The following is a 22,631-nucleotide window of genomic DNA, read 5'->3' as shown; positions in this document are numbered from 1 at the left end:
GAGCTGACCAGCAGTCTGTGCCGCTTTCAAAACCTTACAGAAAAGCCTGGAAAATAAGGTTAGCATGTCGCAGCTTGAAATGAAAGCCTGTTGATGCACTAGGGGCACACACACACACACACACAAGTACGTGTGCATCCACATTTAGACACAAATATACACTGTGCTGCACTGTTGGTTCACCTTTTGGGGACAAAAGGCTGCATTTGAGGCTGCATACAGTTCACAGAAGTGTGTGAATAGAAATCTTAGCAGAGGTGGATTGAGGCACTAAAGGGAAAGTATGGAGGTGTAGAAGAAGATGTAGTGGATGTTTCAACATGCGGCTGCTTCAGAGGTCTTCACAGACCCACTCACTTCTGAGGAAATGAGACCTGAGGCAGACCGGATCCACATTACGTTCCAATTACACTCTTATAGTGAGCCACCGGTCTCAGGTCTGTGTTAATGCCTCATAAAGGAGTGGATCTGAATGGGTCAGAGCGTACTCACTATTTCATGTGGAATAAGAGTAGAGAGGCTCCTCCTGTGTGCGTGAGCATGTGAGTGTGTGTGTGTGCAGAGCAGACAGATGCTGATCAAAGCAGAATAATGTCAGCAATTAAACTGTGACTTTAGTCATGAATGTACAGTTTGAGCTGCAGTTAATAGTCAGTAAATAAATGCTACAGCTCTTTAAGACCGACGCCAAGTTCCCATGTTTTGTTTGCCAACTTCTGAGGAAAGTGACGGGGGTTAACCCCAGATTTAGCGCCAACTTCAGCGATGGAAAACAAAATCTCCCCTGTGCTTCCTGATCATGGCTTGGAAGCCGGAGCAGTTAACACATAATATGGCCAGATTATAGATACTGCGTTGCTTAGGAAATGATTATCCCCTGTCTATTGTCTCGGTGACCATTGAAGGTTTTATTTTTTTATAATTAGACAAAACCGACACTGTTCTTGACCATGGCTGCTTGTTAATTGTTGGTGCTCCTTATATTATAGTTTGTTGAGTTTTAATGCATTTATGATGGGTGTAGTGGGGTCAGGTTTGACTGTGAACAGATCCCCTGATGGGGTCTGTTTTGAGTTTGGTAGGCTTATGAAGACCACTAATCTACTTGTGTTAAGTGGCCTTCGACAAGGCAGCAGCTCCCCAGCAGCCTCAGAGACCTGATTTAAAACTGACACTTAACTCCCTGTGTAGCACACAAACTATTTCTCCACCACTAAAGCAACACGTTATTTATATGACTGCGTCCTCCTAAAGGAGATGGACACCTGTTGGTGATCCCCTTATCACATTATCACTGTCACATGCGTTTCATAGTGACAGATACATTCGTATCTGCCCAGTGGAAATCAGAGTTGGCCACAGGCTAATTTTATCTCCTTTCCCGACTCCAAGTGTTGGCCCAAGGCTAAATTTGAGAATGAAATGTGGGGGCTAATCAAGTTAAGCTATGTAGCCCTGAGCAAAAATCTGGTTTAGCCTCCTCAACAGTGTGTGAAGTCTTTATCCGAGAGCATTTAAGCAAATGTTACAAAGGTAACACGAGAGCTGATAAGTTAGATTATTAAGCTCAAAGAAATCTTAATGTGAGTCTGCCTCTTGAAATTAAAGCCAGGAAACATTTGGAGAGGTGTTAAAATATCCATGTATGTTTGCAGGCTTTTCACACACTCCACACACATGGACACATGCATGCGCACACATCTTATTTGTCAGGTTGTGATAAATATGCAAAGCGTGGTGGACAATAGGCCCAAACAGCTAATGCTGTCTGTCTGTGTGCTGGGAAAACAAAGGCTCGCCTTCTCATCTAAATGTGTGTGGGTTCATAACAGAGGGAGATAGAGAGAACCAGAGAGAGTGATAGAGTGATAGAGCCATAGAGAAAAGGAGACAGAAAGAAAGAAGAAGAGAGCAAGGACAACAAGAGGAGTGTGATAAAGAGGCAGAGAGCCAGAGAGTAGCGTGGAGTTGCAGATTACACATCTGGCTGCACAAGCTTCCCCTTTCATCACTGACCTTCTGGCTCGTTCTTGATCAGCTCCTCCATCTTGCGTTGTTTCAGCGTGTCCACCACGTCGGCCAGGCTGCCCTTGCGCCTCTCGGGGGTTCCCAGGGTGCCGGCGGCGGCGCCCCCGTCGCTGCAGCCTCGGCCCCCGCCTCCACCCTCCTCTTTGCCCGGTGAGGTAGAATTGTGCTGGGGGTAAGGACTCAGGGAGCTGCCCTTAGTCACGTCCTGGTCCTGGAGGGGAGAGGGGGGAATAAAGAAAAAAAAAGTGCTTTCAAACACCTAAACTTCAAGATATAAATAAATAAATAAAACAGTTGGTAGAAGAAAAAGCAGGAGGAGGTGGGGGGAGGAGTTGGCAAACACCCACTCATTATCTCCGTCCTCCTCTACTTCTTTTGCTTCCTTTATTCTTTCCATATCCCCTTCCCATAGCCCGATGCAACCAACTTTCATCAGCGGCCAGTTATCTCAAGTTAGGGCATACTTCTTCTCCCCCCCCTCCCTCACATCCTCTGGAATCAGCATTTGACTGACTTGGAGGTACTTGACAGAACAAGCACATGAAACAGCAGCAAAAGACTCCGCACACTCTTAGAGTCACGCTAACTCTTCATTACAAAGCCTTCAACAGCCCAGCTTTGAGGGACGGCCAACGCTACTGTACCCAATCCCAAGCCCAACTTTCAGTTGCATGCGCTACTTTTGTCCTAAGATTTGTGACAATTAATGCTGAGGATGCAACTCCTTCAAAAAGCAAAAAAAAATAAAAAATCACAAAAAAGAACAACCAGATAAAGCTTTGGAACAGTGTCAAATCATTTCCATAAACTTATGAAAGGAGCGGACGGGGGTAAAAAAAAATAACAGACAAAATAGCAATCAGAATGACAGCTACAAAATATAATATATACAGCTCAAAGTAAAGCTCTGTGGCTTATGCCAAGCTGTCATGATGAATAATTATCCTGCTGTCTTGTGGTTAAATTTACAGTTTAAACATGGTGAGTTTAATGATCTTTGGAAATCGTGAAAAAAGAAAAAGGAAGAAAAAACCTGCACTCTTGCTGACAAAATATATATATATATTTAAAAGTTAAACTTTACAATTAAATATATAAGTGCTTTCTTAGTTTGTGTGAGTGAGGAGAAGTAGAGGAGGAGGCTGACAGCAGCTGAATGGTAAGTAACTTCCAGAGTCTTAATCTTTGACCCAATAAAACCTGTGTTTGTTTGGACGGGCCACACGATAGACTTAATGCCGGCTCAGCCCAATTAATAGTGACACTGACTGAGAGGGAGGCTGGCGAGAACACACACGCACACACATTAGCTCTATGTCACACACACTCGTACAGATGAGTGGATGTAACATATATGTGCTCCAGAATGCGTGCGAGCAAAATCCGAGTGCGCTTAGTTCCCACTTGCCCGAGCAGGTGTGTGTTAAAGTGTGTGTTGTGCTGTTTAATTACAGAAAGGAGTTGAGTGAGTCAGTGAGTCAATCAGCAGAGCAAGTCAGCTCAGCTCTGTGTAGACAGGAGGGTCAATGGTCCACAGGGTTAATCTTTGGCTAATCTGACTGCAGTATGGAGCATGCCACCTGGGACGGCGGCACACATAGACACTACCTCTGTGTGTGTGTGGGTGGGTGTGTGTGTGTGTGTGTGTGTGTGTGTGTGTGTGTGTGTGTGTGTGTGTGTGTGTGTGTGTGTGTGTGTGTGGCAGACAGACAGAGAGAGAGACAGAAAGTCAGTGGTACATTCCAGCTGTATTAATGATATTATGGCATATTAAGGCGGAGATGGTTTTGTAATCATTAACTCGCAGGCTGCTGGTGGAAGTGGAACTTAATACTGAGATCACAGTCCACAATGAAGTCATTTAGACCCCAGATGACTCCACTTTCTATTCTCTTCTATTCTATAGGCAACGTTGTGCTTCTTTTTCAGCTGGAGAGAAGGGAAAAGAACTCCTCTAAACAAAGTCTCAGCTCGCTGCAGGAGAATAAAGCCAGCCAGAGGTTTTTCAATATTGACGATGCTTTCATTGTCAGTGGCCAAACATAATATGAGAGGTACAGAAGACCATTATCACATGGCATTTTCTACACTTGGCTGACTCTCTCTCTCTCTAGGTCTGTGTGTTTCCACACTCTGAATAAGTCAGCGCGCTCAATAATTCACAAATTCTCTCCTCTGCGCTCTTGCACATGCATTGTAACGGGGGGACAGAGTGTGACAGCGATGATACGGCTGTAGCAGTTGAATATATACTGCATGATTGTGTGATGAGGCTTCAGTCAGACACTGTTGAGGCTGCTAACTGGCTGGCTGAGGGCTGTGCTGCGCTGGGAAAAGTGTCTTGTGATCTTAAAGCGCTCAAAGACTTTACTCTTCTCCTCTCCACCACCTGACCAACTTATGGCTCGACCTGCTCCTGTCTTTCTTTGTTGCCTCCTTCTCTTCCTTCGTCCTCTTCCCCCCTGTTCTCCAGATTAGGGAAATTCAGACTTCAAAATGAGCGGCTTTATGATTACGAGTTGCATCAGCGCCGGCGCAACATGCAAATGCAACGCGAAAGGAGAGAAAAAGACGGAACGTAAGCGGGTAGAAGTCAAAGAAAAGAAGGAGGGAGAGGCGAAAGAGAGAGAGAGAAAGAGAGGTGACGTTATTAGTGGAAATGAGAGAGAGCGAGTTGACTGAGATGTACGGAGGAAGAGAGAAAGAGAGGGAGGAAGGCAGGCATCTTGAAGGCAGCGGTCACACCTGTCACATCCCATTTATCTAATCCAGCGCCTACTTAAAACAGCCGCACTCTCTCTTTCGAGAAAGATGTCGCGCAAACAAAACAAACAGAACAAGAATACGGGAGGAAGATGGAGGGAGGGGGGGACGAGGGGCGGGGGGGTGGAGTCTGAGGGGGGTGAGGGGATGTGGGATCTCTTTCCTCTGTCAGAAAGCTGCCAGGGAGATGTCATCTCGCTGCGTCCAACAATGAAGGTCATTTCCCAATCAAAGGGAATTAGCAGGGAGCCGTGGCTCTTCAAAGACCTGCTACATTAGGGCCCATGACATTATTTATGTGTGAAGTCAGACAGACACCCTTTATCCCACAGGCAACTTAAATGGCTTAGGATTTTTTTTTTTTTTTTCCTATCAACCTCCCAACATATAATCCGTGTGCGTCGCTGGTGATTTGCACTGCAAAGTCCAACACAGAGGGATCAAAAACCCAAGACACAAGACCGGCTCTCTATTGTAAACTGGTGTCACTCAGCTCCTGTGTATGTGTGTGTGTGTGTGTGTGTGTGAGGTGTTTCTCTGCTCCCTGCACTAACACGGGTTGCAAAACTTTTCTCATCAACATGCATTTATTCATAAGTACAAACAGAAATTCTGGATACTGTAAACGCTCTTGCCCTCTTCTCGTTGCATGTGTGCGAGCAGGTTTCTGCCATTTCTGTGCATATATGTGTGACACTGTGAGTGCACATAGCCTGTAGGTGTGCGTGTGTGTGTGTGTATGTGTGTGTAAATGTGTGAGTGCCTGCATACATGTATTTATATGCACTGGATGTGGCAGGCTGGCAGTGTGGGCGGTTCTGCCTTTAGTTTGCAGATGTCAATTCTCTTCCAAATGACTGGAACAAAGTAAAAATTGCGCCTCACTCTCTTTATCCTTTTACTGCCTCTGCAATGGAACCGAATTAAACAACTTTTGTCTTCTTAAGCTCATCTGTGAGGGGATGTTGGTTTAAAAACACTTAACTCTTGCCAGAAAAAGAGGAAAAAAAAAATTCCAAATGCTATTTTTTTCCTACAGCCAGCACAGATGCCGCTGTTCATGTTCTTTTTTTTTCTTTTCTTTTTTTCTTTTTTTTTATTCCCTTCGACTTCTTCCCTTCCTCCTTCTCTGTTGCCCGATAGAAGAAACTCAACTCTCTCTCTGTGCTATAGCCTGACATGTCTTGGACTGTGCAAGGTGTATGTGTGAAAACAATATTTGATGCTTGGCGCGTCGTCGTAGATCAAGGCATGGACAATGTGGCAGTAGGAAGAACCGGGAACAGCTGCCGAACTAAAATACATGCACAAATACACACCGAGAGAATGTCACTGATCACTCCTGCAGGGGGGTAAAGACTTAGCTCTGCGCCAGAGCTGCCAATCTCAACGACATACACTTAACACACCTCCGATGCACTGCCAAATACACACACACACAGAAAATCCCTTTACATGCCATGGCTAAACACAGAGACTGTCAGTTTTGACTTGGAGGTCCCTCAGGCTGGGACAAGCAGGCAAACACACACATTACTTTTATCCTCCTGTTCTGACAATATGGTTCAACTTCACCATGGAAACCTCAAATTAAAAAAAAAATAAACAAAAAAACATATATATAATTACTGTGCGACATTGGTATATTAATATCAATGCTTATTTGAAAACAAAATAAAAATAATTGCAATTGAATTACTGAAGAAATGCTAATTGTCTATTTAAAGTTATTGTCCGTGAATTACACACTTGCCCTTTCCTTATCTAGAAACATGCAGCTGTATTTTCTGTATTTTAAATAGCAGTTTGGCTAAAATGCATGGCGGTATATTTTACCACGACCCCTCGCTGTTGACAGGCAAGCGTGTGTTGATTCATTAGTGCATCACTGGCATGAGAAATTAAGTGTGACCACTGTGTCTCAAGACTGCTCAATGACTGTGTTAAATCTGTCAAATTCACATGAGCACACACACACACGCACGCAAGCAAGAACACACACACACGCATAATCACACATTCAAATTATACAAAAAGAGGGATAGAGGGGGCTCGTGGAGGAAAATGAATAAGAAATAATGCCTGATGAAATATTTTTATAGTTTTCTGACGTGCTCGCGTACATCTTGACTGTTAATGAAATAATTAGTGTTTGTTCATTAACACATTTATGAGAGAAGATGCTTGCCTCTGCCTGATGTGAAAACATTTTTTTTTTCTTCAAGGGTTTGCAAAACACAAACCACACAGACCTAAAAGAACACACGTGTGTACGCGCAATTCTCTTTTATTCTCTCCTCTCTCCCTGCTATAATAATTCAGCGTGTTTATTTTCTTTCCAGGAGAAATAAAGTTCAATAAAATCCATCCTTTGATAACCTGTGGGTGCATCATAACTAGATTTGTTGTGATGATTGGGCGACCTCACTGAACCGCTGCTAAAATCCTTCCCATCAGGCGTTTGAACTGAGCCGCTCTCAGCCAATCAGGGTCCAGCTGCATGGTGAGAACTTCACATTTGGTAAAACACCCTTTTATCTAAACTACATTCATTTGCAAACCATTATGAGCAGCATTATTCTTATCCAGAGCCGGGGTTTATACAAAAACAAAAAATTTAAAAAAGTGAATAATCCGACACCTTTCAGGCTTTTAAAATACGTGAGTGCTGTTTTTTTTCTCTCTCTCCTTCTCTCTTTCCGTGTGTGTGTGTGTGTGTGTGTGTGTGTGTGTGTGTGTGTGTGTGTGTGTGTGTGTGTGTGTGTGTGCAGCTGCAGCAGGTAAAGTGTTGTGGCCAAAGCCGAGCAGGCAGGCGGAGCAGCAGGATGAAGAGGTCAGTGTGTAGCTGAGCGCTTCTGTGCCGCCATGTTAATTTACTATGACAAGATAAAGCTGTAATCTCACCCCCCCTCTTCTCACCCCACTACCCCCACTCCTCCTCTCCCCTCCTCTCCCCTCCTCTCCCCCCTCGCTCTCCCCCACTGCCTCACTTCCAAGTCAAGCGGTCGCCTATGAACCATTTACTTCCCCCCTATCACTTTACCACAATTGCCCTGAGAGAGAGAGTGAGACCCCCCCTCCCACCGACACCCCCGCGCCTTGTTGTAAATCTCCCTCTCTCCCTCCCCATCTCCCTCTCCATTACTCTTCATCCACTCTTCACTGACAGTCAGCGGAGAAGGGATTGGAAAACTTAACACACATCTTACAACATGCCAAGCAGGCAGTGGGATAAGCCCCCATCCCATCCCACCCACCCACACACCCACCAGACACACACCCCCCGCTTTAATAATCCACATCAACTATTATACTGTGTATGCCCCCTCCCCCTCCTCCTCCTCCTCCCAACACACACATCAGCAGTCTTCCTTCTACTTCCACTGTCAATGACTGTACAAGAGCAGCTGTGTGTTATTTTAAGGATATTTAAGAATTGGCCCCCGACAGAAATAATGTAGGGGCCAAAATATAAACCTGAGTGATGTTTGTGTATTTGTTGGTCTTTTGTACACTGTAAATACAAGAGATGAATTTATCTAAATGAACAAGGGATAATCTTATCAGTATCCTCAAGAGTAATAACAGATAACCTGGTAATGTGTGTGTTGGCATGTGTGTGTGTGTGTGTGTGCTCCCCCACGGTCCCAGGACTTTGGTTTACAGTCGGCACCTGCCACACATGCAGAGTCCACCGTGGGAGGGGCCTGCAGGCTAATCAGCGCTCTAATTACAGAATTAGCTTTCCATTACAGCGCCTAAGCACCGTTTCATTGTTTTATCGTCAGTATGGGGGAAAGGTCGACGGTCGTTATCAGAGCTGCTGTGGCAAGGTGTGTGTGTGTGTGTGTGTGTGTATCAAGGTGAGGGCCCAGGGGAGTGCACAGACAGTGTGTCACAGACAAAGCGAAAACAAAAAACGCCCTAAAAGGATCACCACATGTTTGCCGTGGAGGATATACAGTAGTCCAACATTTTCTTAAGTAAACTCAAACATCATATAGAAATAAAAACTAAATAATGCAGACGAGCATCATGTGATAGTCCATGTAGTCAGACTTTAGTGGTGGACACATATTATAAACCACACCGCCTGTATGGAATGTGTAATGAGCCTCACGTGGGGAGTCATCTTCAAACACATAAGTAGCCGTATATTCGCAAACACACGTCGACCAACAGAAGTAGAAGCGTACGCTATTATTTAACATGAATCACACAGACGATGAAACTGTGCAAACACACACACACACAAAAGCACTTATAGCAAAAGCACTTATAAAAAACAGAGCCATACATTCAGCGCCACCAACAATGTCACACTTCATCCCAAAGAAAATGACTCACTGCGATGGCTCATATTCTGCAGTCACGGAACTGTGCATCAAGCCGGCTCAAGGCGACGGCTGGTTACGCGCGCATAAAAGCAAAAACCCCGTGCACGCCCAAACAGTAGCCTTGAACCTTTGTTTTCTTCCCCCATTTTAAATAAATAATAAAAAGACAAAAAAAAAAAAAAAAACGACAACCACCACCACAACCTCCAGCTCTGAGCACCAAACAGCTTTTCACTCACAGAGAAAGTCAATTTCTGGCTCTTTAGAAATCTCACTCTTTTCATGTCGACCAAATACATATATTTTGTTTCCTCATTGCTGAGATTTGTCAACTTGTTTGTGTTGGTTGGGGTTTTAAAGGTGACTCTTAAGTCGCCGTAAGAGGAGTAAACAACATCCTGAAATCAAAGGGATCCAGACTGTAAATCCAAACATTTTGTTTTGAATACACAGACACGTTTCTGTTTACTTGTCCAGAAATGCCTGGTAATTCAATATAAACAAGATAATTCTAATTATTTTGCACATGTTTGATCCCTGAAATGGCTCTCCGTCCCCTTTTCACACGATACGGAACAAAACAGGTTCATTTCTAGTGGAGAACATCCACAAAAATAAAACATTTCCCTGGTAGAGCTTGTGATTTACTGTTACGTAGCTGCTACCTGCTTCTCCAGCTACAGACTGAGAGCTGCGCGACACCTCGGTGCTGACTATCCCTTCATAATGCTGGAGGTCAGGATTACCGGGAACATAATCTGATCTTGGGTCTGTGCCCTGGGGGTCACTCTCAACTTGGCTTTATAGGGCAGAAAAAGGAGACGGAGAGATGGAGGCCTCACAGCCCATGATGAACAACTTGTTGTAGAGCAGTTTCTAAAAAAAATTTCTGTAATTTGAATATCATTTTGTGATGAGTATGTCAATTAGCTTTAAAATGAGAGAAGTGATTGGACTGAATAGAGAGACATGTTGATACTCTGTGAGTCAAAATGTATTGACATCACAACACAAAAAAGTTCATATTAATGGATTTTGCCACACACTATTGGGGATTTTATTAATGTAAGGGATGTAAATGGGAAGTCTAAGTTACACTATGGACTACAACTTCAGCTCAAACTGTTCATCAATTAACAATGAATCCACTGTCATCATTAAACGTTTGCATTATTAGCTATTAGCAGATATTTCATTGCAAAAGTCAACTCTATCTGGATTATTCTGATGATGCTCAAGTTCTGGAGTTAGAAGACGTGTTTTGTTTGTGGATTTATGGCTGCGTCACAGACTCTATGATGTACAATGGCACTTTTTTTTTTACTTTAAATATTACTGAAACTTTGTTATAAAAAGTTTTCAACCAAAGAACAAAGGAAAGTGAAATCTCCGGCTGTTTGAAAAACAAACTAACAGACTAGTTGGACACGTTGAACCCTAGCCAGTGCTCAGGTCCACCGCCCCCCGTAGGTGGGTCCTTTCACCCCACAGAGACAACAGGGGACATGTGAGTTGACGGCCGCCCTTACCATGTTGGTGGGGCTGTCCAAGTGGCGGTTCGGGGGCGAGCGAGGGGACACCTTGCCGCAGTAGGCCAGGGGGAGGTGGATGACGCCGCCCAGTCCCTCGCTCTCCTCATCCTCCACTCGCTGTCTGCTGGTTGCCATGGTTACCTCTCCATCTGTCCCCCCATATGGAGAGGCTGGTCGCTTGGAAGACATCCTGGAAAAAAAAAAGGAGGGAGAAGAAGGGAGATAGAAAGACAGAGAGAGATGGAGAGAGAGGAGGGAAAACAGGAAGAAGGGTGAGCAATATTCAAAGAGATGATATAACAGGTTGACAACTGGAGCTTCCTGTAGACACAACTAGTTCCTGTCAACTCATGGATGGATGCTCCAACTCCAGTTTTGTATCCACTGTGTGTGTTTAATGTAAAAATGTGGACATCTTTAAGTCCTTCAAGCAGGTATTCACCAAAATCCAACAACAAATTCTCCATCATCCATTTTCTCTGGATTAGTTTTTCTTTTTTTTTTGCACATTCAGCACTAGACGACAGAGCTCTCACAGTGCAGTTCCACACAATATCCCCTTCAGTGGGTTTGTGAGCACCCAGCTCCTTGGCAGACCTTCAAACACACTCTCAGGTCTTACAGTATGTTTACCATGGGGGCCATTCAACGTTCGCCTTTCCAAAAAGACGGGGCCATTACCGCAAATGGAGCCCGCTTGCATTGGCATTGTTGAGGAAATGACCATGTCTTGACAATAGGCTTTCAGAGAGAGACATAGAGTGGGAACGAGAGAGAGAGGGACAGAGATGCAGTATGCACAGTGACAATTATATGTGTTTATGAAAACCTTCGGACAATAGAGGAACTGGAGGAAAACAGCAAGCAACACAAGGGCCCCGCTGTTTGCATTTGTTACCGTGGCTTTGTTCCCTTGAAAAGAAGGAAAGGATATAAAGCCACATCTATTAGGTGAACTCTGTCTCACAAGGTAAATTTGCCTCCCTGTACTTCAGTTGAATAGGGATGAAGTGACTATGTGGCAATAATAGAATTTAATGTGGTTCTCAGCATCGCCTGAGTGCTTTCAGATGCACTTGTCAGCCTTGAAGCCACTGTGACTATGACCCTGGGTAATAGGCTGCTAACACTCAGTCGCACCGAGGCAACACATGACAGGGATGGAGGGATGGAGGCGTGGATGGAGGGATGGAGAGACTGTGAAAACTGGATGGGGAGGGGAGTGTGTGTGTGTGAGAGGGAGAGAGAGAGAAAGAAAGAGAGAGAGAGAGAGAGAGAGAGAGAGAAGGAAGCGGCTGAAAACAAGAAATCAGCAACAGGCGTCCGACTGTCAAACCGCTCTCCTCCTTTTCTTTCACAAGCTGTTTTCTGCATCATCATGTCTTCATCCATACATCGTCTCCCTCTGCTTTCCCCCGTCCTCCTCTCCATCCATCCTTCTCTAAAATTCTTCCCTCCCCCCCTGCTTGTCTCCAGTAAACTGATTACCCTCTTGACTCTATTGGATTTCCTCTGGACTGTACATCTGGCATTGTTCCTAGGAGCAGCCCTGCCACTAATTCATTGCTTATTTACCTTATGACAGTGGAAAGGCAAACAATATTGAGTGCTGCTCGCTAGGGGCGATGAGGACGGCCCCACACTACCAGAACGCAACATGCTGCTTTATCACAGGGAAGGTTAAGGTCAAAATCAAATCAACTCCACTGTAAAAAAAAAAAAAAAAAAAAAAGACCATCTCTCTCCACCATAGTGATGTAATTTAATAAGCTTAATTGTTTTTGGAAGGTTTTGCCTGCAAGATTTCTAGACCTCCTAGATAATCTAATAATTTACAAATTGGTGTTATCATGTGCATATTGCTGAGAACTTTTTTTTTTATCTCCAAAAACTCTCAAGTGAAGTTTTAAGCAACCCAGAGAGGCGTGTTCTGCTTTGCTTTGCATGCATTTTTGAGTTCCAATGGGCTCTGCAGAGCATTTAAAAGGTTGTGCAATTTTGTCCACTGATAGGGGACGCTTTGTAATACTCCGTTTGACGTTAAATCAGAAAATTACCAAATCGGGGGTTCTGTAGAAGTGGTTAGAAACTTTTCTGTGCGCCTTGAACGCCACCGCACGACGGGTTTGAATGTGTGTTTTCATGTAGGACAGAGGAAAAACACACACACGCCGATGTTTGCGTGAGTCAAGCCAGTGGAATGTGTATCAGCAGCTGATTTCTTTATCTGTTTCTCTTGGACAACTACCTCAGCACAATCTGAGCCCATAAATGACCAGTAAAGATCCTCTGTTTGTCTCAATGACAAAGGGCTCCAGAGATAAGACTGCACTCTGTTATCATTCACTTCAATTAATATTAAAACTGCAATTGACTTGTGATAACATTTATAATAGGGTGACTGAGGAGACAGCTGTGTGTGTGTGCAGAAACGTTAATGTGGGTTTAGAGCCACACACACACACACACACATTAAGGAGCACATACATAGAACAGAGGCTCCATACACGTCACGTCTGTCTGTTTACTTTACCTTCCTTCACTCTCTCATACACACACACACACACACACACATCTCTCCTTGTGTGTGCACACCTCTGCACACAGGACACTTTGTCGCTCAGCTAAAGAATCGTCTTGGAGAATCAGGGGAGGATCCTCAGTTTTTTTTTTATATATATAATTTTATTGTCCGTCATTTATTCCCAGTAGCCACGGTGGCGTTTCTAAATTGCAACCCGGGCAATTCATAGACAAGAACAGTTACACATTAACACAGGAAGCAACACAGATATCCCAAAACTCTGCAGGGCCACAGGGAGCGCTTCACCCTCCTGAAGGAAACACCTCCGCTTCATTTCATCATTCTTTTTGCTGTATTCTGCCCCCTCTTCTTCTTCTTCTTCTTCTTCACACCCGTCCCCCCCTCCCGTCCCCTATCCTCCACCTCTGCTACTACTTCCTCCGAGGTGGATGTGTATGAATGGGGAGGCCGTTCACAGCTCCTCTCCGGCTATAAAATCCCCGCTCTCCCTCCCGTTCGCCTTTGAAGTGGAATTACTATACAATTGGGCACGGCGGGTGTGCAGGTTACGCCGGCTACTTCATTTAAAGTTTGGCAGGGCTGTCACGCCGGGAGAGACCTGGAGGAAGACGTCTGAGAAGCGCCCAGCGATGCGCGGATTAAAAAAGATGAGGTTTTATTAAGTCCATAAATTGGCAGCGTTGTCCAGGTCATAATTAGAGAATATTAGCATAATTTTGCCCCATCTGACAAAGCCAAACATTTTTTTTTTTTTTTTTTTTTTACATCTCATGCCACACACAGTCTTTAACACACACACACACACACACACACACAATAAAGCAGGACAGTAACGATAATTTAAATGACATGTCATCACTACAACATTATGTGTTTCTAATTTTAAAATCAAATTATTAAGTTAACTCCAAAGACACAAATTTCTAATCAGCTGTTTGTCTTTTTTTACCCACCAACCTCTCTCTCTCTCTCTCTCTCTCTCTATAACACACACACACACACAGACACACACACACCCACGACTATGCACACAGTGAGCTCTAAGCTGAGATTAGAGCACCACTTCCCCTTGGCTTTTTGATGATTAGCGGCTCCTCAGCTAAGTCCCTCTCATATCACATATGTCCACTGCTGCTAAGTCACTAATCGGACGGCGACCGACGTCCATTAACGGCCCAATAATCACCATCGATGGTGGTTAACCCTCTCCTGGACCACGCTTACTGTAATCAACGCACCCATTTCATGTTGGCACGTCAGCAGCAGCGAGCTTACACACACACTCACACACACACACACACAAATGTTTAAATACAGGCAGCTTACAGTACGAACATGGGTGCTCACACATTCAAGACACATTAAAAATCACACACACACACACACAGACACAAATCAAATGAATTAAGCAAAATGGGGGCAAAGATTTGTTTCAGCTTCAATGAGGAGTGAGGGAAAGACAAAGCAGCCATCGCACAAATGTCACAGGCTATCACACACACACACACACACACACACACACATACACACGCTCTTGCTCGGTGTGTCTGGCTGCTAACATAATCATGCTGCTAACTGCTCTTGTTAACTCCTCTACTCAGAACAAGCTTTCAGGGAGCGTGGGAGCCTCCTCTGGAGAATTCCACAGTAAAGTGTGTGTGCTTTTTTCAGCGCGCGCGTGCATGTATGTGTGTGTGTGTGTTTGTGCCCCTCTTTTTAAATTACAGCCCATTATTTCAACCACTACAGAAACATGCAACTGCACAGTCAGTTGAATCCATCGTCTCCAGTAAAAATAAGCACGACGGCTAATTCCAAAGTGCTGTCAAGAGTCAAAGTGACATTTATGTGTGTGTATGTGTGTGTGTGTTTTTTTTTTCTTCCCAGCAAGCCTGTGACTGCTATGAAGTGCCAGGCTGTCACTCAGGTGCGGGTCTTTTTGCGTGGAAATGCGAGTTATCTTTGAAATTGTTCTCTGAGGGAATGGAAGGGCATATCAAAATAGTTGAGCAGAATGTGCCTTTTAGATAAGGCGCCCAGGGCGTTTTTGCCTCCGAGGAGCCGACCGCAACATTTACATCTGTATGACACCTCAGGCGGGAATTTAAACAAATGTTTCCCCCCGTGTCAAGCTATCACTCGCTTTTATTGCCGGCGCTTTTCTCCCCTCCCTCCTCTCCTTTTCTCTCTGGTGGCGTTTCCTATTCTCAGCTTTCAAAACAGCTTCTCCTCCTCGCTCCGTCTCTATCTCCCTGTCACACGCTCTTGAACTTATTTTAACATCCACTGTCCTCCTGCTCTCTCCCTCGCTCCGTCTTCTTGCCTCTCTCTCCCCACGGTGTTGTCTTACTTAGTGTTCCCTCTTTACACAATCAGCTGTTTGTAAGAATGTCGCTCCATCCCTCCCCTCGCTCCCGTCTTCTCGGTGCAGACTCTTAAGGATATTGCCTAATATCTATTTATAGGCTGTCCTTTTGAACAGTGGGAAGAGCGGGGCAGCAACAGAGAGGAAAGGCTGAGATGGAGGGATAAAGATTAAGGGAGGACCTCTTTTCTTTTCTTGGTGTGGCTGTGTTACGTTACACTATCGTATATAGTGTTTTTAGACTTCTAAGAACTTCTAAGCATAAAAGTCAAATCTCTTAAATTCCTAATATGTAATGATATATGAAACAAGTGTCAAAACAACTGCCAGAAAATGACTTTCAGTTGAACTGCTATATTGTAAGTACAAATTTCTTGCTGGTTAGATTTGATGTAAAAACGGCCGCTGCATTTTCCCCCGATGACTTTCTCTGCTGAAGTAAACAGTGTGCAACAGGGAGGAAATATGAACACAGCTCCTGCCTGTATATGCTCACACACACTCGTATGTACACACAGACACACCCTGACACACACACACACACAAAGAGGCAGACACACACTCAGCCTCACACACACAAAGCATCCTCTGTGAGGTTGCCCTAAATCGGCGGCCGACAGCCCAAACCGTGTTTCCTGTCCAGCTTAACCACAAAAGGCAATAACACATAACCTAATGTCACCGCTGTTAATCACACACACACACACACACACTGGAGAGACAGTCATGTGTTGTGTATGTGTATGTGCGTAGTGAGGGGGAAGAAGGGGGGGGGGGGGGGGACTTGGGCTAACTCATGTGGCCTCTGGGACTACCTCTCTCTCTCCTTCTCTTTCTCTCTGTCTGTCTTGCTCTCTCGTCCATTCATCCACCCAGAGCTTTAGTCACCAGCGCGCCATCGCTCCACATACTTCTCTTGTCATGTTTTCACCCCCCCCCCCCCCCTCCCCCTCCTTTAAACCTTATTTATGTCTTTACACTGAGTCACCGGACAACGTGATCGTCACTGACATTTTAACACAGAAGAAAGGATGGAATAAAGATAAAGGACAGAGAGAGGAATGATCTATCTATCTATCTATCTATCTATCTATCTATCTATCTATCTATCTATCTATCTATCTATCTATCTATCTATCTGTCTGTCATCGGTTTACGGCCGTGAAAAATCTCGTCGTGGGAAAATCTTGAGTGTCGCCATAGAGAAGAGAGGCAGAAAGACAGAGTTGGGGGAGGAGGAGGAGGAGGAGGAGGAGGGAGAGAAAAAACAGACGGAGAGAGGAAAAGTGCATCCGGTGGACGGCGGCCCCGCTCCCCTGGTGTTTTTGCGAGGGGGAGACGCTGCATAATGTTTATTGAGCGAGGGACAGTGTTTTTCCATTGTTGTGCCAGGACACTATTTGTGCTGCATTTGTTAAGCAATCCATAAAGCGGTCACAACATTTGTCTCACTGTCAGCGACTTGGCCTGCCTCTGTAAACCAGACACACACACACACACAAACACACACAAACTAATTCTCTCACGTAAATGACAACACACACACTCTCTCTCTCTCTCTCCCAGCTGGCCTCTTTCTTTCGTCCCGCACTTTGAAACTCTCCCACCTCGGCCCAAATGGTCTCCTCCTTTTTCCTCTGACCCCCGCCCCTCCATCCACTCCCTCCCTCTCTTTCTCTCTCCATCTCCCCCACCCCTCTCTCTCTCTCCCTCCCTCCTTCCCTCCCTCCCTCCCTCCCTACCTGGAAAGACAGAGGTTTCATTGTAGCGCTCTGAGAGGGAGCTCCGAGCCTCTAACACTGTCTCCTATTGTGGATTGGAAGGATGGTAAACTAAACGGGCCGTGTGTGTGTGTGTGTGTGTGTGTGTGTGTGTGTGTGACAGAGAGAGAAAGAGAGCGACAGCAACATGGTGAGATTAGAGTGAGGCGGTATGCTTAAATTGATGAGTGGCTGAAGAAATGGAGAAGAAGAGAGAGATGCAACATGGGATATGAAGTGCACAATCCTGGATGAACACACACACACACACACACACACACACACACACACGCGTCCACGCGGCTGGACTTTTCCTGCTCTGTTGACAATGCAATACCTCTGTCTGACCTTTGACCCCTCCCCTGTGACCTCATGTCATATGAGCAGACTCCAGTCGGCTTGGAGGGACACTTCTACTTCTACTTCTGTCTCTGTCTCTGTCTGCCACACACACTTTCTCTCTCTCTCTGCCAGTCACATCAAACACTCCATCACTCTCTCTCTTTCACCCCCCTCCTCCTCTCTCTCCCTCCATCCATAAACAACAACAACAACAACAACAAATGGACCCTAATACTCTCCCTCCTTTTCTCCTGCTGGCGATGGAACAGGGTCAGCTGATCGCAGCGGGGTGGGAGGTCGCGGTGGGAGAGAGTTGGAGGGGTGAGAGAGAGAGAGAGAGAGAGAGAGAGAGAGAGAGGGGAGGAAGTGGGGAGGGAGGGTGGGGGAGGGGGGGGTAGCTTTAGCATTCTCCTCTGGTATTTTTCTGTCTGTCGTTCTTTCTTTCTTTGCCCCCCTCTCGCTCCGTGGATGGAGACACGGTTATCAAGGCTCTCTGGGGACAGACAATATGGCCCAGACAATGGCCTCCAGTCCGAGGTGCTGCTAGTGTGTGTGTGTGTGTGTATGTGTGTGTGTGCGGGGGAGGGGGGGAGGGGGGCAGGAGAGGGAGAGGGTGAGAGAGGGAGAGGGAGGCCAGGACAGGGCCACAGGGGAAGAGAGGGGCAGAATGGAGCATTAGTTTGCAGAGCACGGACACTCTACTCAATTACTCTACTCTCTCTCTCTCCTTTACACACACACATTCTCGCCTCCCTCAAACACACACACCACTTTAATCTTGCCCTTTTAAATGAAGTACAGCGACACTTACACTGGAAGCAGCACTGCTCACTTAAATTGGAAACAAGTTTTTTAGCAGCGGCTGCAGGAATTTCTTTTACAAAATAAAAGCCAGTAATTAGTCAGAGACGTACAAATAAACAGAAGGGGAAGACACATTTAGTACAACTAGTAACATCAGGCTATAAAATACTTTTAACAAAGTATTACATCAAAGTTTGAAAAGTAATAGCACTCATTATGCAGAATGGTTTTATTGTTATATTCTATGTATATCATAATAATGCATTCAAGTGGAAGCAGCATTATTCTGTTGCACTGGATCAATCTGGAGCTCATTCTAATTACTGTACATAGTAAAGGGTAGTTTCACCTATAACAATGTATACATCATCAAGTGACAACTGCCTTTATATAAAATCTTCATTTGAAAAATAGCTAATAACTAGAGCTGTCGGGTAAAATGCAGTAAACATGAAGTATAAGAAATGTGGCAGAGCACAAGAATAAAAACAGAAAATATGATTCAAGTAAATCGCAAGTACCTTAGAACTGTTTGTTAGAACGGATTAGGACTAAATAAAGTAGAGATGGTTTTTTACTAAACTGTTTGTCTCAATGAAATTCAGTCAGATCCTTCAGGCTGCTGCTGCCGTCCTTGTTGCTCAGTGCGACGCAAGTAATGTCAGATTGTATCAGAGTGTGTCCTGCTTAAACCGTTCAAAGTGTTGACACATCCCCTGTTGACTGCCGCCCCCCCCCCCCCCCCCCCCCCCCCCCCCCCCCGCCTTCAAACTTACTCACACACGCACACACGCACACACACACACACGCACACACACACACACACACACACACACAAACACCCCAATAAACGAAGGAGACAAATGGAGGGGTGTGAAAATCCAGCACTGCCTTAACACCATATCGACAGACCCCTTCCTATCCTCTCTCCTCCTCTTTCACCTCTCCAACCCCCCTCCTCCCACCCCAAACATCTCCCGTACCCCCCACCACCCCTTCCCCTTCATCTCCAGCACTCTCACTTTTCTGTAAGCCTGCTCCTTCTTCTCTCCATCGGCGAGGAATGTGTCAGTTTGACCACACCGTTTCTTTTCCCTTCATCTCTTCATCCGCTGCCACAGCAGCTCCTTCAAATGTCTCTGTCTTCTCGTCTGTCTTCAGGCTGCTTTAGCTTTGGCTTTCTCTGCTTTTCTCTCTGTCTCTGTATATTTTCTGTTCTGTTTGTGTGAACAGATGAGGCCGTGTTGGTGAAGGCAGTCTGTTTCCACTGTTTTCAGCTTCGGCTGGAAATTTTGATACACAGCCGAGCATTCAGAAAACGCAGCAAATACCGCAAATCATAAAAAGCCTAGCTGGATTATATCATTTGAATCTAATAGAATACAACAAGACTATTTAAATTGTATCAAAGAATAAGGTACATTTTATCAACTTCAGAGAAAAACTGTTTCACAAGACTTTTTCTGGCTTAAATAAAATGAGAATAAGAATATAGGTTTTTATCCTTGAGGTAGAAGACTCACATTCAACAAACAACAAAAAAAATCTTACTTCTGATATCTCACTTAAAAGGAATAATTGTGAAACAATTAAAAGAGAAACCATCCTCCACTAAAACTCTAGCAAACTCTTCTTCATCAGCTATTTTCCATCGAAAGTGACTCCAAGTGAATTTTTTTATCAACTGTATGATTTAAGAAAAAGAAGAAGAGGAAGAAAAGGGGAAGAAGTGCAGAAAAAGCAGAAGAAGAGGAAGTGTGATGAGGAGATAAAGAAGAGGCACGGGTGAAGGAGGCGAGCGGCCACTTACACAGACGCAGGAACTGAGAGCATCGCCACCACCGAGCTGGAGAGCACACACACACTGCCACTCACACACTGGAAGATGCCCTCTCTCTAGCTCGCCCGCTTGTTCTCACACACACACACACACACATCCACATATGAACACACACACACACACACACACAGATACGTATATATATATATATATATAAAATGTATATACACGCACACGGCCAGAGCCACAGTGATGGAGTGCATTACTGGAAAGCAAGAGTTTTAAGCGCTCTCCTCCTAAGTCATTGTAATCCCTACATTTATCTCCATACATTCTGCTTTTCGGTGTAATCCTTTAAATTTTTAATTCCTCCTAGCTGTTGTTATCTGTGTTTTTTTCTCTCTCTTCAACCACTTTGCCAGATTGAACGGTTTATTAATAACACATTTTTTGCCACATCTAAATGTGCTCTTAATTCAAGGGGCCCCTGAAATCCTCCCAAACCCCCCCACCGACCCCAGTTTATCTCAGAGAGAGAGAGAGAAAAAAGATTAGTTTCATCGGGGCAAAACAGAGCGCTACTTTAATGCAATAAAAGTCAAGCGGGCGAAGGGAGTGAGGTGAGTGTGTGTGTGTGTTTTAGTATTAAAACGCCGGGGTATTATAACATAATCTGTCTCTCACAGCATTAGCATCAAACAACCATTATTCCACAGGCAAAAGCCACTTGTGTTGACGGTGTCGGAAAAGGGCAAGGTTAGAGGGTTCACACCTCGAAATGACGCAGGCGCGCACAAACATCAGAGGAGCACAGTCAGATTAACATTAGCATAAGGCAAGAAAAAAAAACACACAACAACACCATGCAGATAGACAATAGGATTACTGAGGGTTTGCATGTGTTGAATTTGGATTAAGAGTAAAAATAAATCACAAATAAATAAATTACAAAAGTAGACGCTGAGCAGGGGGAGTGGTGGTGGTGGTGGTGGGGGGGAGGCAGGGTGTAAACATTTCAATTTCAGATGGAAAAAAAATATTCTGATTGAGTCATTTTTCTTGAACTTGTTCAGTGTTTAAACATCCTGAGATTGTCCCTGCTCCTCTGACTTGTTGACAGTCAAAGTCTTCACTAGCCACAGAATAAGACAGAAAATAGCTAAAGCAGAAGTAAATAAAGTTGTGGTGAGCGGTGGAGATGAGATGATGAACGGATCACACACACTGACTCTGACACACACGCACACACACACACAGAACTCTCTCTAAGTGACTTTTGGTCTTTTACGCACTCACACTCAGACATGAACCCACAGGGTTTTTTTTAAACAGTTTGGGTTTAGGGTGTTGAACTGAATGAACACAACTTCAGTCAGGAGGGACAGAGGAGGAGAGGGGGAAAAAGAGTTGTCTGTGTAACGCTGGGACAAACTAGTGCATGAACACACACACACACATACACAGACACATACACACACACACACACAGACACACACAGACATGTAATGCCTGCTTTGCCCCGGCTTTGCATATGGTATCTCTCCCAAAACCACAAGAGTCAATCATCAACTCTCCTTTACCATCTCTGACTCTGTCAAACACACACACACGCAAACACACTCACACACTCACAGGCTCAAACTCAGCCAACTCACAGAGACAGTTCACATGTTCAACACACACACACTCACACACACACACACACACACGCTCCTACACACACACACACAAACACACACACACACAGACTGAGTCTTCTCAAACACACGTCTTTTTACTTTCTCCTCCCGTTACCTTCTGTCTCCGTCCTGTCCTCTGTCATCTGCGTGTCAACGTGTGTGTGTGTTTGTGTGTGTGTGTGTAGGAGCGTGTGTGTGTGTGTGTGTGTGACAAAGCGTCACGTACCTGTTACACTCCTGAGGTAGCTCAGGCTCAGTGAGCATGCTGGAGTAAGGGTCCGTCTCTCTCGACAACAACAACATAAAACAGTCCCACAATGCTCAGATGAAGCAGGTTAGTCTCCACAAGACAAGACGGGATACAAGTGATCCTTCAACCTCTCACACACGCTGCTGATTCTCTCTCTCTCTCTCTGTCTGTAGTCCTCTCTCTCTCTCTCTCTACTCACACACTTTCAGCCTCACACCCTCTCTCTCTCTCTCTCTGCCTCTGTCCCTCCTCTTCTCCCTCCCTGGCTGTAAGCTGTGAGATCTAGGCTCAGCTCTTAAAGGGCCAGCAGCACAGCCTCGCTCTCTTTCGCTCAATGTGTGTGTGTGTGTTCGTCCCAGTGTGTGTGTGTGTGTGTGAGGGAGAGAGAGAGAGAGCAGAGGGGAGGGGCCATCTGACCAGAGGGCTCATCACTCGCTGCTTGTGCA

The 22,631-nt window shown here is 45.0% G+C and overlaps 1 protein-coding gene across 6 annotated transcripts in view; it reads right to left on the bottom strand.

Moving 5' to 3' along the window:
• The window catches only part of sox5 (SRY-box transcription factor 5), a 91,474-nt gene extending 69,061 nt beyond the window's left edge, over nt 1-22,413 (bottom strand). For all 6 annotated transcript variants that reach the window (XM_083999107.1, XM_083999108.1, XM_083999111.1 and 3 more), the window contains exons 1-3: nt 22,162-22,413; nt 10,658-10,850; nt 2,017-2,239 (exon numbers count right to left, since the gene is read on the bottom strand). In XM_083999107.1, coding sequence (XP_083855233.1) covers nt 2,017-2,239; nt 10,658-10,850; nt 22,162-22,238 — 493 coding nt within the window. In that variant the 5' untranslated portion in view covers nt 22,239-22,413. The remainder of the gene's footprint in view (nt 1-2,016; nt 2,240-10,657; nt 10,851-22,161) is intronic.
• Nucleotides 22,414-22,631: the final 218 nt, after the last annotated feature.

This window comes from Trachurus trachurus (genome assembly GCF_905171665.1).
Source record: "Trachurus trachurus genome assembly, chromosome: 23".
Classification (NCBI taxonomy): Eukaryota; Metazoa; Chordata; class Actinopteri; order Carangiformes; family Carangidae; genus Trachurus; species Trachurus trachurus.
The sequence above is the reverse complement of the archived record's forward strand: the minus strand, read 5'-3'. Positions and strand labels throughout refer to the sequence as shown.